This window comes from Amphiura filiformis, chromosome 16 (assembly GCF_039555335.1).
Source record: "Amphiura filiformis chromosome 16, Afil_fr2py, whole genome shotgun sequence".
In the NCBI taxonomy this organism is placed as follows: domain Eukaryota; kingdom Metazoa; phylum Echinodermata; class Ophiuroidea; order Amphilepidida; family Amphiuridae; genus Amphiura; species Amphiura filiformis.
The window spans coordinates 46,006,232-46,019,221 of record NC_092643.1 but is presented as its reverse complement, the minus strand read 5'-3'; the positions used below and the strand labels follow the sequence as shown (position 1 = coordinate 46,019,221).

Below are 12,990 nucleotides of genomic sequence, written 5' to 3'. Positions count from 1 at the left end.
AAAATTGAAAATGCTTCGATCTTGTTGAAAAATATATCAAATTACTTGTCTGATTCTATTCCTTTTCAGCCATCCTTATCCACCAGACGATGATACTTTCAATTCAAGCTTTTGCATAAATGCAATTCTGGATTACAAATAAATGGAGATACTCTTGATGGATTTGCCTGGCAAAACTTTTGAGTAAAGTGTGCCTTATTTCATCTGGGGGTAATTGGTGTTCTCTGCTGTTCTGAGGATAATTTATGATGGTATTGTTTTGTTTTTGTAATATGTAACTTTGTTTTTTGTGTGTGATCTTTTTTTTCTCTCTCTTTTATGATGCAATAAATGGCAGAACATACAGTGAGGAAGATAAAGGTTATGTCTTCCATTTCAACTGGAATAGGTGACCCCGGCCATCCGGGTACTTATTTTACATGACGCTACAGTGCCTACACTTACGCTTTTCAACCCACAATAGACCGAGGAGCAGTGCGACTAGTGAAAACTTGTAGCAGAGCCTATTCAGTCTGTTTACATTTTGCTTTGACCTCGAATCAAGCTAATTTCTGGGCCGATTTCGGTAAAATAAAGGTTAAATTACTTGGCGGAAATTGCATTTTATGTGAAGCTGAACACATGAACATGTAGAGGGGGGTCTTTATTTTTGTTGTTGGCTGGAGGCCCCATGTCCAAAAGTTATAGAAATGGTAGTATTCTGGCCGATTTGAAAAGGGACAAACCTCAGAAAACTACAAATTTGACTTCTGAATCGGATTTGTTGTCAACGGCTTGTGATAGGCATCTATAGCTCACTTCCATCATCTGTACATACCTCAGTTTTTTTTTCATTCCTCCTGAGAGTTTAGAAGATTGGTCATTGGTCTTATCAACCAGCTGCAGGTCTTCTATCATGGCAGTGACTTCTTGTTGGGCTTCTTCGCCAGATTTGCCCTAGAAATCAAAATTAATAAATGATGGTAAGATTAAAAATTGGCAAAACTTAGGGGGTGATCACTATTGTACACAGTTGCTGAAAAAAATCCTTTCATTGGGTATAAGACATTGCTAAGAGGTTATTCAAAAAAAAATTTACAATGTGTACATTTCTCAATTTCACCCAAAATATTTTGCCAGGATCTAAAAAGCTAGGGGTGGGAGGTAGTGCAGACCTAAAAGTTTTGTTTTGCTAGTACTAGTAAATACTGTTTATTACTACTGACTCATGCCCCTACTAGTAGAAAAGCCATAATCCCAAGGTTCATTCTCACAATAAGTTGTCTATCACTACAAGATGAAAATATTATTTTCTATATCAAATCATTGCATATATGAACATGTACAAGATATTAGACTTTTCACTTTACATTTGAAAGGGTACCTTGGCACCTTATCAGGGTTTTCAATCATTTCAAATATCTAAGAGTATTATAGAACTTAAGAAAGTTAGGAATTAGAGACAAGAAGATGAATTTACAATGCCTTCTTTATGCCTCCAGATACTGGACTCTTGCTGAACTAGATAAGTCCAGATGTGATTTTGAAATGAGATTCTTAAATAAACTATTATCTGCATCAAACGGTCACAAGATATCACCAATGATTTCATAGGATCGGAAAAGGTCACTGTTATCATGTCTGAAAAAGTTCTAACTATAATTAGTGGTTTGGCCATCTCTTGTAAAGTTGAAAATGGATGACAGCTCCTAGAATCCCCCAGGAAAAGAAGACTCCTGGATGCCCCAGGATAATTTAACCTGGAAGGATATCATTCAGAGGGACTTGGATAGGCCGCTGGCTTCCGATTGATGAATTACATTGTACTCACCTTGAGCTGAATAAAGAACATAAGATGTTCCTTGACTGTCAACCTATCCCATAATACATTGTGTTGAGGGCATATACCCAGACTCTGCCTCACTTGATCAATATCATTCAGTATGTTATATCCATTCACTGAAGCAGCTCCTCCAGTTGGTGGGAAGAGACCAGTCAGAATTGACATAGTGGTTGTCTTGCCAGCACCATTGTGACCCAGAAGTGATGTGATTTGACCTTTGTACATCTTGAGGCTTAGGTCATCCACAGCTAGCTTGTGTCCAACGGCACTCTGAAATAACACAATTGGTTACTCATAATGTAATAATTAACAAACCCTGACAATAATTATAAAGTCAGTGTATCTTTCTTTTAATGATAACAATAACATCATAGTGTTGAATAGATCAGAAAGTCTAGCACCGGATTTGCTGCCAAATTATCAGCATCCTTTTATTAATTTTTAATTTCACAAAATTACACACCCCACCCAACAAACCCCATCCCACCCCCTTATGTATAAAAATGACCTTTAATATAATGCCACTCATCAAGACAATAATGCAGCTGTTTGAGTTTATATCACAATCAGTTCACTATATTCCTGCATGACCTGACCCCGATGGTGCAGATCATAGTAATATTTACGCTTGATTATTTAAAACTTACACCTGATTTGGATCAGCACTAAACAGTTAAACAACATTTAATAGTTAACAATTGATTAATCAAACTTCAATCAATCGTAATCCTTTGTGAAGCGCCCCCTGGATGGCAGATTTCACTCGCAGTTACAACACATCATAAGTCCTCTAATCCATTATAAGTCCACTCAAACCTGTTGTAACTTGTAACTATATAGGATTTATTATGTCAAAGGTATACCATTAAAAGCTGAGGGCGCCCTACACACACACAAAAAAGATCTGTACATACGTACAGAGGCATCCACATTACACCCATATAAAGTTAATAAGTGTGTGTTTTATACACACCATACCAAGTGAGGACTGGCTATCTGCAGAAATCCTCGCTTGTTTCTCGCTTTGTCATTTTTTTCTCGGTTTGTATGTGTAGATCTTTCACAATTCCTTGCTTTGAATGGGCACTCCAACAAAATGGGCTTAGGACTTATGGAGTGTTGTAAATGTTAGTGAAATCCACCACAGAACTTATTAGACATCAATCTATAGCACCTCATAGATGTCACGATCATGTAGCTGCCATATCAATAATGTACAAAATGCATTAAAGACACTGCCCAGTAGATCTGTAGAGAAAGCTTCCTTTTCCATTGATTTCCCCTCCACTGGATAGATATTGTATCAGTCTGTCCAGCATATCAATGGCAGACCATGCATACCCCATACCAGCTGCAAGGACATACTTTTTAGATGGGAGCTTTATCCACTCTGCTGTCCACACATGGATCAGCCTCCCAAAATATGTTGTTGGAGATATCTCAAGCACACATAATTATTTTTTCTGACTGGACCATAATTCTTACCCAGTGGGCACACCTGACGTTGAAATCACATTGAAATTTCAACCTGATTTCAACTAACCTCTAGGTTGAAATCAGGTCAGTTTGAGCTACAGTGAACCATATAAGTGGCCCATTGGTGCATTTTTTAATGTACCGATAGGGCTATAATTGTTCACAATAATGCATTCTTATATATTAATAAAAAAATACTACTGGTAATAACTCGATCATATAGGTAACACAATACCAGCCCTACCTTATAGACCTTGGTAAGTCTCTGGATGTCAATTCCAACTTGCAGATCTGATGGCTCCCTTTCATGGTTGGCCATGTTGGCTGGGTCCATATTCATCTGCCAAATTAGTAAGATACAATTAGCAAACAAATGAGTTATAGGCAGGGACAGGCGATTTGCGCAGAAAAAATAGCAAATTGCACGGAGATTGCACAGAACTTTTTTTCAGTGCAAATCATGTATCACTGCCCATAGGAAAAAATAGCCAATTGCGATGAGATTGGGCGGGACTTTTTTTCACTTGTCCCTGGTTATAGGTTGTGCATATGACGTGTCATACTGTAAATATGATGGACTACTCAAATGCATTCAACAAAAGCATGATTGCAATCTACCGTGACAATTCATCTCACACATATAACAAATACACTATGATCAAATAGGTTGATGACTACATTTGATTGAATGGACTACACTGCGCCATGATTACGGTGAAGGACACCGGTTCAAGTCCTTTGTTTGGAGCCAAGCAGTAATTTCACACACAACCTCTATAAAATGTAATTGTATCATCAGCAGTACCAAATAAAAATGGACCTTAAATTACCATATACATTCTCTCTGTATGTAACAAATGGGGGACAAACACATCATTAAAGTAGTTAAAACAACCTCACGATATGGTGGGTGCTTATAGGGGGCATGGACGGCATAAAAAGTAAAAAGTAAAAGGCATAAAAAACCCAAATTTGTTTGCTCGCTATGCTCGCAAATGGGATTTTTTGGGCATTTGGGGATGGGTTACAGGCCTGCTATCATGTCAAAAACACTTTTGATTGTAAAGAATGTCTACCACAGAGTAATAACAAAATGCTACCTTATTAAACAAATGATTCAGGTCCTATTATTAGTTACAATCAAACAAACAGAAAACATACAATTGCAATGATTAAGCAGAAAACATAGGTGTATGAAAAAGTGGCATGATATAAATTGCAGCTAATTAAAAAGCCATTCAGTGATTTAATACCACACATCTAAATGATTGTAAAATTAATCAAAATTCAGATTTTGGCACCTTTGTTAGTGTCATAGATGTGCTTACATAGCCTGTTAGTGGTTAAGTTGAAAGCTGTGTATTAAAGATCTGTGTTTTATTTTTGCTATACAAATAAATTAATATTATGTGGTTTGACACCAACTATTTCTCTTGGACTTTATTATTGATTCTTTACATACCAAAATATGTTTGATCAACTTGTCTGAAATACAAGAAAAAGAGGATGCAATGAGGGTTCTTGTTTTTTTTTTTTTTTGGGGGGACACTCTGTACTGTATCGCTTCAGTTTTCACCTCTTTAAAAGAAGTTTTATAGTTTGTACCGGTACATGCCGCAACATTTTCAAAGATTATTTTGGGACACCCTGTACTGGGTTCTCACAAACTGCATGAACTATAAATTATATAACAAGGGGAGCACTAACTCAGTTCACTTTAATTGCATTGCTATTTACATAGCAAATAACCAGTGCTAGAGGAAACAAAAAACGGACAAAAAAGATGGTGGCCTATATGGTATTTCATAGACTACATTAGTCATTAGTAGGGTGTATCTTTTATACTTTGAGCAACATTTTTTCTAATCAATCAATCAATCAATCAATCATTCAATCAATCAATCAATACCTTTTCCAATACATGATACTAAGATATTGTGCATTAAAAATACAAGTTCAGAACAGAATAATGGCAAAAAGGCAGATAGTATAATATCATGAATACATGTATGTTATTAAGCAAGCATGAAAACTAGTCTAAAAACACTGAAAACCATGTTTTTTTACCATTTTCTATGAATTTGGTTCAGAAATGGGCTGAAAAACACTGAAAACAATAACAAAAACTGCTGAAATCAGGCAAGCTAATTGGAACATACCAGCAATATGTTATCATTTTATCATTATCAATAACACATCATGTCATGCAGCCAAATAAAAAAACTTCTGAATACAATACCTCATTTAGGGGTACATCTTCTTCCTTGGGGTTCCAAGTACAAGAAATACAGACAAGAGATATGAATAAACAGTTCTCTCAACAAATATTTTGACTTACTTGATATTTCATCCCACATCTGTGGGATTTCATCAGAAAGAGAGGTAGAGCGGTAAACACCTACATTTGACCCACAGGGTAACCCGGGGTCACATGACGTGATGATCGGCTTGTAGGCGCTGGGTAGTACGTGTCTTCCATTGTCTTGGTTGAGGTCGGGATCCAAAGCGGCCATGTAATACGCTTCCTTGAGCGGACTGTGCATGCTATGTCAGCTTTACACTAATTGAATGGTTTAATTCTGAACATATGGTACCAGTGATGTTTCCTATCCTTTCCACATATATCGCCTGTAATATGTGCACGGTATTTGTGTCCTATGAGGATTTGCTGTAGTTTGAAAGGATTGCTTTATAGATTATAGTTTTAAAAAAATTCACTACGGAAAGGAGACTTATTACATTGTATCAAAGAAAAGTTTAAAACTAGTCAACAACACTCACATTTTTACATTGTAGCTTCAATACAGTTTTACAGAATGTTTGTTTACCCAATACTTTAACAAAGTAGTTTTTGCAACATATCTGGATGTCAAAAAACTATGTACAGATTCGTGTATCAAAGAGCTCTGTGCTTGCCTGCCCTGTTTGCCTGTTTGTTTCTGATATTACTTATCAGCTCATCAGAGTACCCTGGAAATGTGCTTTTTTCAAACTTTCTCTCTGTCCCAGCAAACACAAAAATTTTTGCGAAACATTTTGTGTTTGGGTTTTGGTCAAACATTTCAATAACATTTAAATGTCAGAATATAAAAATGTAATGAGTATGGACATGGTCTTTATTTAGACTTCATGATGTGGTACATTCAATAATTGAACATGAAATACCAAATGAAACTGGCAACAGCATGTTTATTTTGACAAAACAATAGTTTTTGTGAAAATGACAAAAAACAATGATTTCATTCATAACCTCTTACACAGTTAAATGTGAAGGTATGTTTGTCTGTGCAGTTGTATGTGTTGTTACAAGGTGTTTTTGATACTAGATGAAATAAAAGCCTAAATTATTTAGTTACAACTACCCTAAGAAAAGGTATAATTACAATTATGCTCCGCAATGTGTCTTGGAAGCCATTATTACGGCAATATGGTCCATGTGACATGCCAAAATGATTTCTCCTCACTCTAAACTTGTGAAATGCATGTGTAAGGTCTCCATCAAAAACAAAATGCAGAAAAATGTTTTGACTCAAAACTCCTGAATGTACAATAAGTTCTCTATTTGTACCTACTAGACGAATAATCTACAAAATATTTGGCTAATTTGTACATACCTGGTTGCTGTCAGGAGTACCACCTGTATACTTGGCACCACACCAGTAGGTCCTTGTGAATGGGAAATAGAATGGCTTGGCAATACCAAATGAACCAGGGAACACAGCTTCAACATACCTACAAACAATCACACATACAAATGAATTTAAGAAACCAATCAAAATAGAATTTTGAGATCTCTTGGCAAGTTTTAAGGGTAGACTATAGGTATTGTTGGTTAAAGCAGCCAAAAAAAATTGATTTTCCTTATCTAAATCTATATTATTGAAAAATAACACTTTGATGTTTTGCAAAAGTTCATTCTATTGATTTATTGTTGTTAACAAGTTATGTACCTTTTACAAAAATGTTGTTGTTGTTGTTTGATTTAGCCCTCTTTACAACATAACTTAAGAACTACAGGACCTACAAAAGTATATTTGTGATATTTGAAGTCTTCTACACACTCGCTATGAAATGATCAATGTAATTTTTGCCAAAGCTCATTACCATTCGCAAGATGCCGTGAACTACCAAATCGCAACAGTTTAAAATAGTTGCTAACCTTAAGCTTAATCCTGTTCAGTCTTACTGACTATTCTTACCATACCGATACCTCCGATGGGCTCAATAAATGACATAGCCCTGTGACCATTCAGGCAATACAAAAAAGGGCCTGATAAATTCAGGTTTTCGAGCCAGCCCTTCCAAAAACATGGGAATAATATAGCAACATTTTGAAACATATGACAAATATAAGACAGCAGAAGTCAAATAAATAAATGTATAGATATTTAAATGTAGATATTTATATAGCGCTTTATGCCATAAACAGCCTTAAAGCGCTTTACATTTATTCCGCCGTCATTAGAATATGTCGGAACCATATTTGCAGCCTACAAGTGGCGCAGGGTCCATCAGTACAACGACTGTGACTACCCCTAACAGCTTCCCATTGCACCTGGGTGGGGTGAGGCAACGAGGCAAAGCGCCTTGCCCAAGGGCGCAAGCAGTGGTGGGACGGGGAATCGAACCCACGCACGTCGAGCAAGCTCTCAGATTATGCGTCCATGGCCGTAACCACTGAGCCACCGTGTCCAGTGGGTATCATCCCAGAGACCAGTAACTATTGTTAAGGGGGAAAGTCCCAAAGATACTTTTTTGCATGATACATCACTGTGGAGTGTGGACTGGCATGTCTATAAATAATAATTCATTAATAAAAATAAAGCCAGTAAAATCTACCCGCTGACCTACTGAAAATTTACAACTGTGCACAAAGCACACAGAAATTTTAATTTTACATTAAATCCACTTGTGCAAATTAAGTGAAAAATTATACATCTTAATTTCCCAAATTTTGACAAAATATAGGAATTATAGGATACTTTGTAACAATATAGGAAAATACACAAACAGTTAAAATATACAGGAAAAAATAGGAAATGTGGGACCGTAAATTGCTCTTACCAGGTAATAAGACAATATATGATGGTATCGCATATAAACATTCCAAAAACGGTGGACATGGTAAACACATCATCTGCCGATGGACTCTTTCCGACATTATGCCATTGTAGGCCTACTTCCTTCAATTCAAACCGAGTCAGCAGTTGTACCCCGAGTCCGAAGCAAGTGTTGTGCAGCAAACAACCAGCTGTTTTTGCAGAGCTGTAAATACATGGCAAACAAAGATAAATGTTTGTCATGTGACCATCAAGATAAGTAACATCATTTTGAAAAAGACAGTCTTTGTGTCAAAAGTGCACTTCAGTGAACAACCAACTTTAGAAGTGAACAAGTTGTGTTTAAAGGTTTTTAATGGAAACATTTTAACAGAACCAAAAATAAATAAGAATTTAAAAACTTCTAACCAATATTTTTTAAAGTTGCTTAGTTCAACTTTATTTCCAAATCACATCAAGATACAATGTACAATCTAAATAAAAGTGACATGGCGGTGAGTAGAGAGCCAATGGTAATCCCATTTGAAACTCACACTCCCTGTGTGGAAGATTAAGGATATGTCTTCCATAGAGTGTGTGTGAATTTCAACAGAAACGGCCTAATGTAACCCATCACATCAAAACACGAGAAACAAACAAACAAGTTGACAATTACAAATGACATCTTTGAATTATGAGCAAGCTAATAATTAATCCCCATTTCTATTATGGGATTATGTTTGAAATCTAAAAAAAACAATAGCTGCCTTATTTCCTCTATTTAGTGCCCCAGGCCTTAAATGTTTGAAAATGGGGGCGTTTATTAGAGGTCATTTTTGAAGGATAATTCCTTTTAAAATTATAGGTAATATAGTTTAAAAATAGGCGGTTCTCAAACCATGCAATCTCCCTGGCTGGGAGGTCAGTAAACTTGTACAGTCTTTGGCAGTCTTTGTGTCAAAAGTGCACTTCAGTGAACAACTTTAGAAGTGAACAAGTTGTGTTTAAAGGTTTTTAATGGAAACATTTTAACAGAACCAAAAATAAATAAGAATTTAAAAACTTCTAACCAATATTTTTTAAAGTTGCTTAGTTCATCAACTTTATTTCCAAATCACATCAAGATACAATGTACAATATAGGTAATATAGTTTAAAAATAGGCGGTTCTCAAACCATGCAATCTCCCTGGCTGGGAGGTCAGTAAACTTGTACCATAGATGACCCCTGGTGACCCCGAAATGACCTTCCAAAAATTTGGCTCTAAATGTAGACTGTACCCACCAAGTTTCATGCCCATTGAACAGTTTTTACGAATTTGACCTCAGATGACTCCTGGTGACCTCAAAATGACCTTCCAAAAATTTGGCTTTAAATGTTGACTGTAAACACCAAGTTTCATGCCCATACAACAGTTTTTACTAATTTGATCTCAGATGACCCCTGGTGACCCCAAAATGACCTTCCAAACATTTGGCTTTAAATGTTGACTGTACCCACCAAGTTTCATGCCCATACAACAGTTTTTACTAATTTGACCTCAGATGACCCTGGTGACCCGAAATGACCTTTCAAAAATTTGGCTTTAAAAATGTTGACTGTACCCACCAAGTTTCATGCCCATACAACAGTTTTTACTAATTTGACCTCAGATGACCCCTGGTGACCCCAAAATAACCTTCCAAAAATTTGCCTTTAAATGTCGACTACCCCCCAAGTTTCATGCCCATACAACAGTTTTACTAATTTGACCTCCGATAACCCCTGGTGACCCCGAAATGACCTTTCAAAAAATTTGGCTTTAAATGTTGACAGTACCCATCAAGTTCATGCCCATCCGAGTTTTTACTAATTTGACCTCAGATGACCCCTGGTGATCTCGAAATGACCTTCCAAAAATTTGGCTTTAAATGTTGACTGTAGGCCTACCCAACAAGTTTAAGATTTCACACCACCAAATAGTATATATGGTTGTGCGCCCTTGAATTTCACTTCTCAGAAAAACCATTGATTCTGAATTTAAGCATTAAAATGAGCAGAAATTTGCATAATTTTAGCCAAATTTGGATTGGTCATGATTAGTAATATTAATTTCTGCAAGTGTACCACAGATGGGAGAGATCGAATAACTTTTAATGATTTTAAGCAGCCTTTTCTTTACAGAAACACCGGCATGGTTTTGCCTGAAAAATAGGAAATTCCCAGACATCGTAGACTTTGAGGGCCAGTCGTAAAAAATAATGACGGTCAACCTATATTTTTTCCCAGCCAGAGGGATCAGGCAAGGGCGGGGGCAAGGGCTGATTTCAACCATCATAGCTGTCGCTTAAAACTGAGTCGCTCCTGTGAAGAAAAAATGATGTTTTCTTAAGGCAAATTTAGCACATATCTCTATGGGACTCTGATTTGGTGGTGTGAGATCTTAATGCACATACGACAGTTTTCACTAATTTGACCTCAGATGACCCCTGAATGACCTCAGTGAGCTTGACCCAATAACCAATACAAACTGGTTCTGTCTCGGGTCAAGATGCACCCACCCACCAAGTTTGAGAAACTTGCAACCCCTAGTCTCCGAGAAAATAGGAGGAAGGCAAAACGTAACCAAAATGGAACATACATACATACATATACACACATACAGAAAGAATACACTATCGCAATATCCCTCTCATGGCTAAAGCCAGGGGGATAAAAATCATGCTGAAATGACAAACTATGATGTGACTTTCACTATTAGCGACGCCATTACCAATCATGTCGACTGCTCATCCAGAAGTGGGTAAGTGCAATAAGCTGCCCTATGAACATTTGGCAATTTACGCACAGTATATTGTAGTCATCTACACATGGCATGGCAGCTATTGCACTTACCCACTTTTGCCACTGAGCAGTTGATGTGTGCACCGTGGTAAGCTTAATACACAAGATAACATGGAAATTGTTTCAGGGGAATTAGGAGGGCATTTATTTAATTAAATGTGTCAAAAAGACTGGAGGGGCATTTATTAGAAGAGGGGTGCTCAATTTTCCACAAAAATGTAGCAACATTTCCCACAATTTCTTACCTATTTGTGGAAGTAAAATTTTTGTCCAAATGCCAAAATTTCCCTGGGAAGAATGCCTCCCTGATTCCACATTTTTTCCCAGGCATGGTCACTAAAGTATTCAAAAGTCTTTCTTCAGCTTTTTACCAACATGTAACAGGGTAGAATGCTGATGGGTACTTTACCTTTTTCGTAATATTTTTATTTGCCATAATAAGGTTATCAATAGGGAGACGGAAATAAAACCTGTGGCGTGCTGAGATAACTCTCTCTCTCTCTCTTTCACTCACGCTATCTCTGGGTAGACACATCAATATGGTACAATTACACTTTGATTTCAACTCAATTATTTTATATCATTTATATTTTGATATCGTATGAAGAGAAATAAATCGCTACCAAACCACAAGAAGTCTCAACTGTATTATTATTACCAGTAGCCTACCGACAACACCCCGTTATAGTGGTGGCATCAGCCAGCTTACAAACAGTCTTACCTGCTTCCTTCAAAATAGGATAAGAACTGTATTGGCATGAAGCTGAGATACCATAGCACCAAGCCAAATACGAAGCCCAACGCGGCTCGACTGAAGAACACACTGATGGCAAAACACCAAGCTATGGATGATATCATCCATAGCATGAAGAAGATGAAGAGCAGAAAGCCATCAGTGTACTGAAAGATTCTTCCAACCTGTACGGATGACAAAGAAATGAGGAGGCATGCCTTGTCTCGCGTACTCATGAATATATGCGATGCATATGCAGTGGCGGCGCCAGGATTTTTTTTGAAAATACAAATAATGTGATTTTGTTAATAAGCTCATTAATATTTATAAATATGCAAATGACATGACACAAAACTATCCAGCACATCAGGTCACCATATCCAATCACCAAACCAAGTTTGAAGTTGACCGGTTATTGCGTTTAAGCTGCAGAGTGGATGAATGACAATATAGGCAAAATATGCAAATCAGCTCATTAATATTCATAAAATATGGAAATAACATCACACAAAACTATACAGCACACCAGGCCACCATATCCAATCACCAAATCAAGTTTGAAGTTTTGACAGTAAAGTCATGTTGTAATACAGGTATAAAATGTTAGTTTTCAATGTCAGATATGTCCTTTTTTAATTTTGTTGCCCGTATAATACACCAAATATCGACTTACCTTACACAGTATGACAATTAGAAGTATGGTAATGCAAAGAAATATGAAGTTCTTAACAAACCAGGCTAACCAATGTACCCAATTGGATAAACCCATCATCTTCATACTCTCCTTGAGATGTAGCTCTTTCTCCAAACACAACTCCTGAAAAGGAAGTGATAAAGTCATAATCATTCAATTGTTTAGAGCTTTTCAGGAAAAGGGTAGTTCTCATCTTCAGTTGTTCCTTCTTTAAACTTCTGCAGTTTTCTTTTCTTTTCCCTCTCTCTCTCTCTCTCTCCCTCCTTTCTTCCTTCTTTCTTTTATTCTTTTTTTCTTTTGTTCTCTTTTATTCTCTTTTTTCTTTCTTCCTTCTTTCTTTCTCTCTTTCTTTCTCTCTTTCTTTTCTTCTTTCTTTTCTCTTTTTTTTCTTATTTCCGTCTTTC

At 36.7% G+C, this 12,990-nt stretch overlaps 1 protein-coding gene across 1 annotated transcript in view; it reads right to left on the bottom strand.

Annotated features, from left to right (window-relative positions):
• LOC140172692 (phospholipid-transporting ATPase ABCA3-like) overlaps nucleotides 1–12,990 on the bottom strand; it is a 69,811-nt gene that overhangs the window by 36,326 nt on the left and 20,495 nt on the right. Inside the window, 8 exon segments of the mRNA XM_072195823.1 lie at nucleotides 818–936; nucleotides 1,811–2,092; nucleotides 3,543–3,638; nucleotides 5,538–5,561; nucleotides 6,913–7,030; nucleotides 8,363–8,563; nucleotides 11,881–12,077; nucleotides 12,566–12,709. Of these exon segments, the coding sequence (XP_072051924.1) occupies nucleotides 818–936; nucleotides 1,811–2,092; nucleotides 3,543–3,638; nucleotides 5,538–5,561; nucleotides 6,913–7,030; nucleotides 8,363–8,563; nucleotides 11,881–12,077; nucleotides 12,566–12,709 (1,181 nt within the window).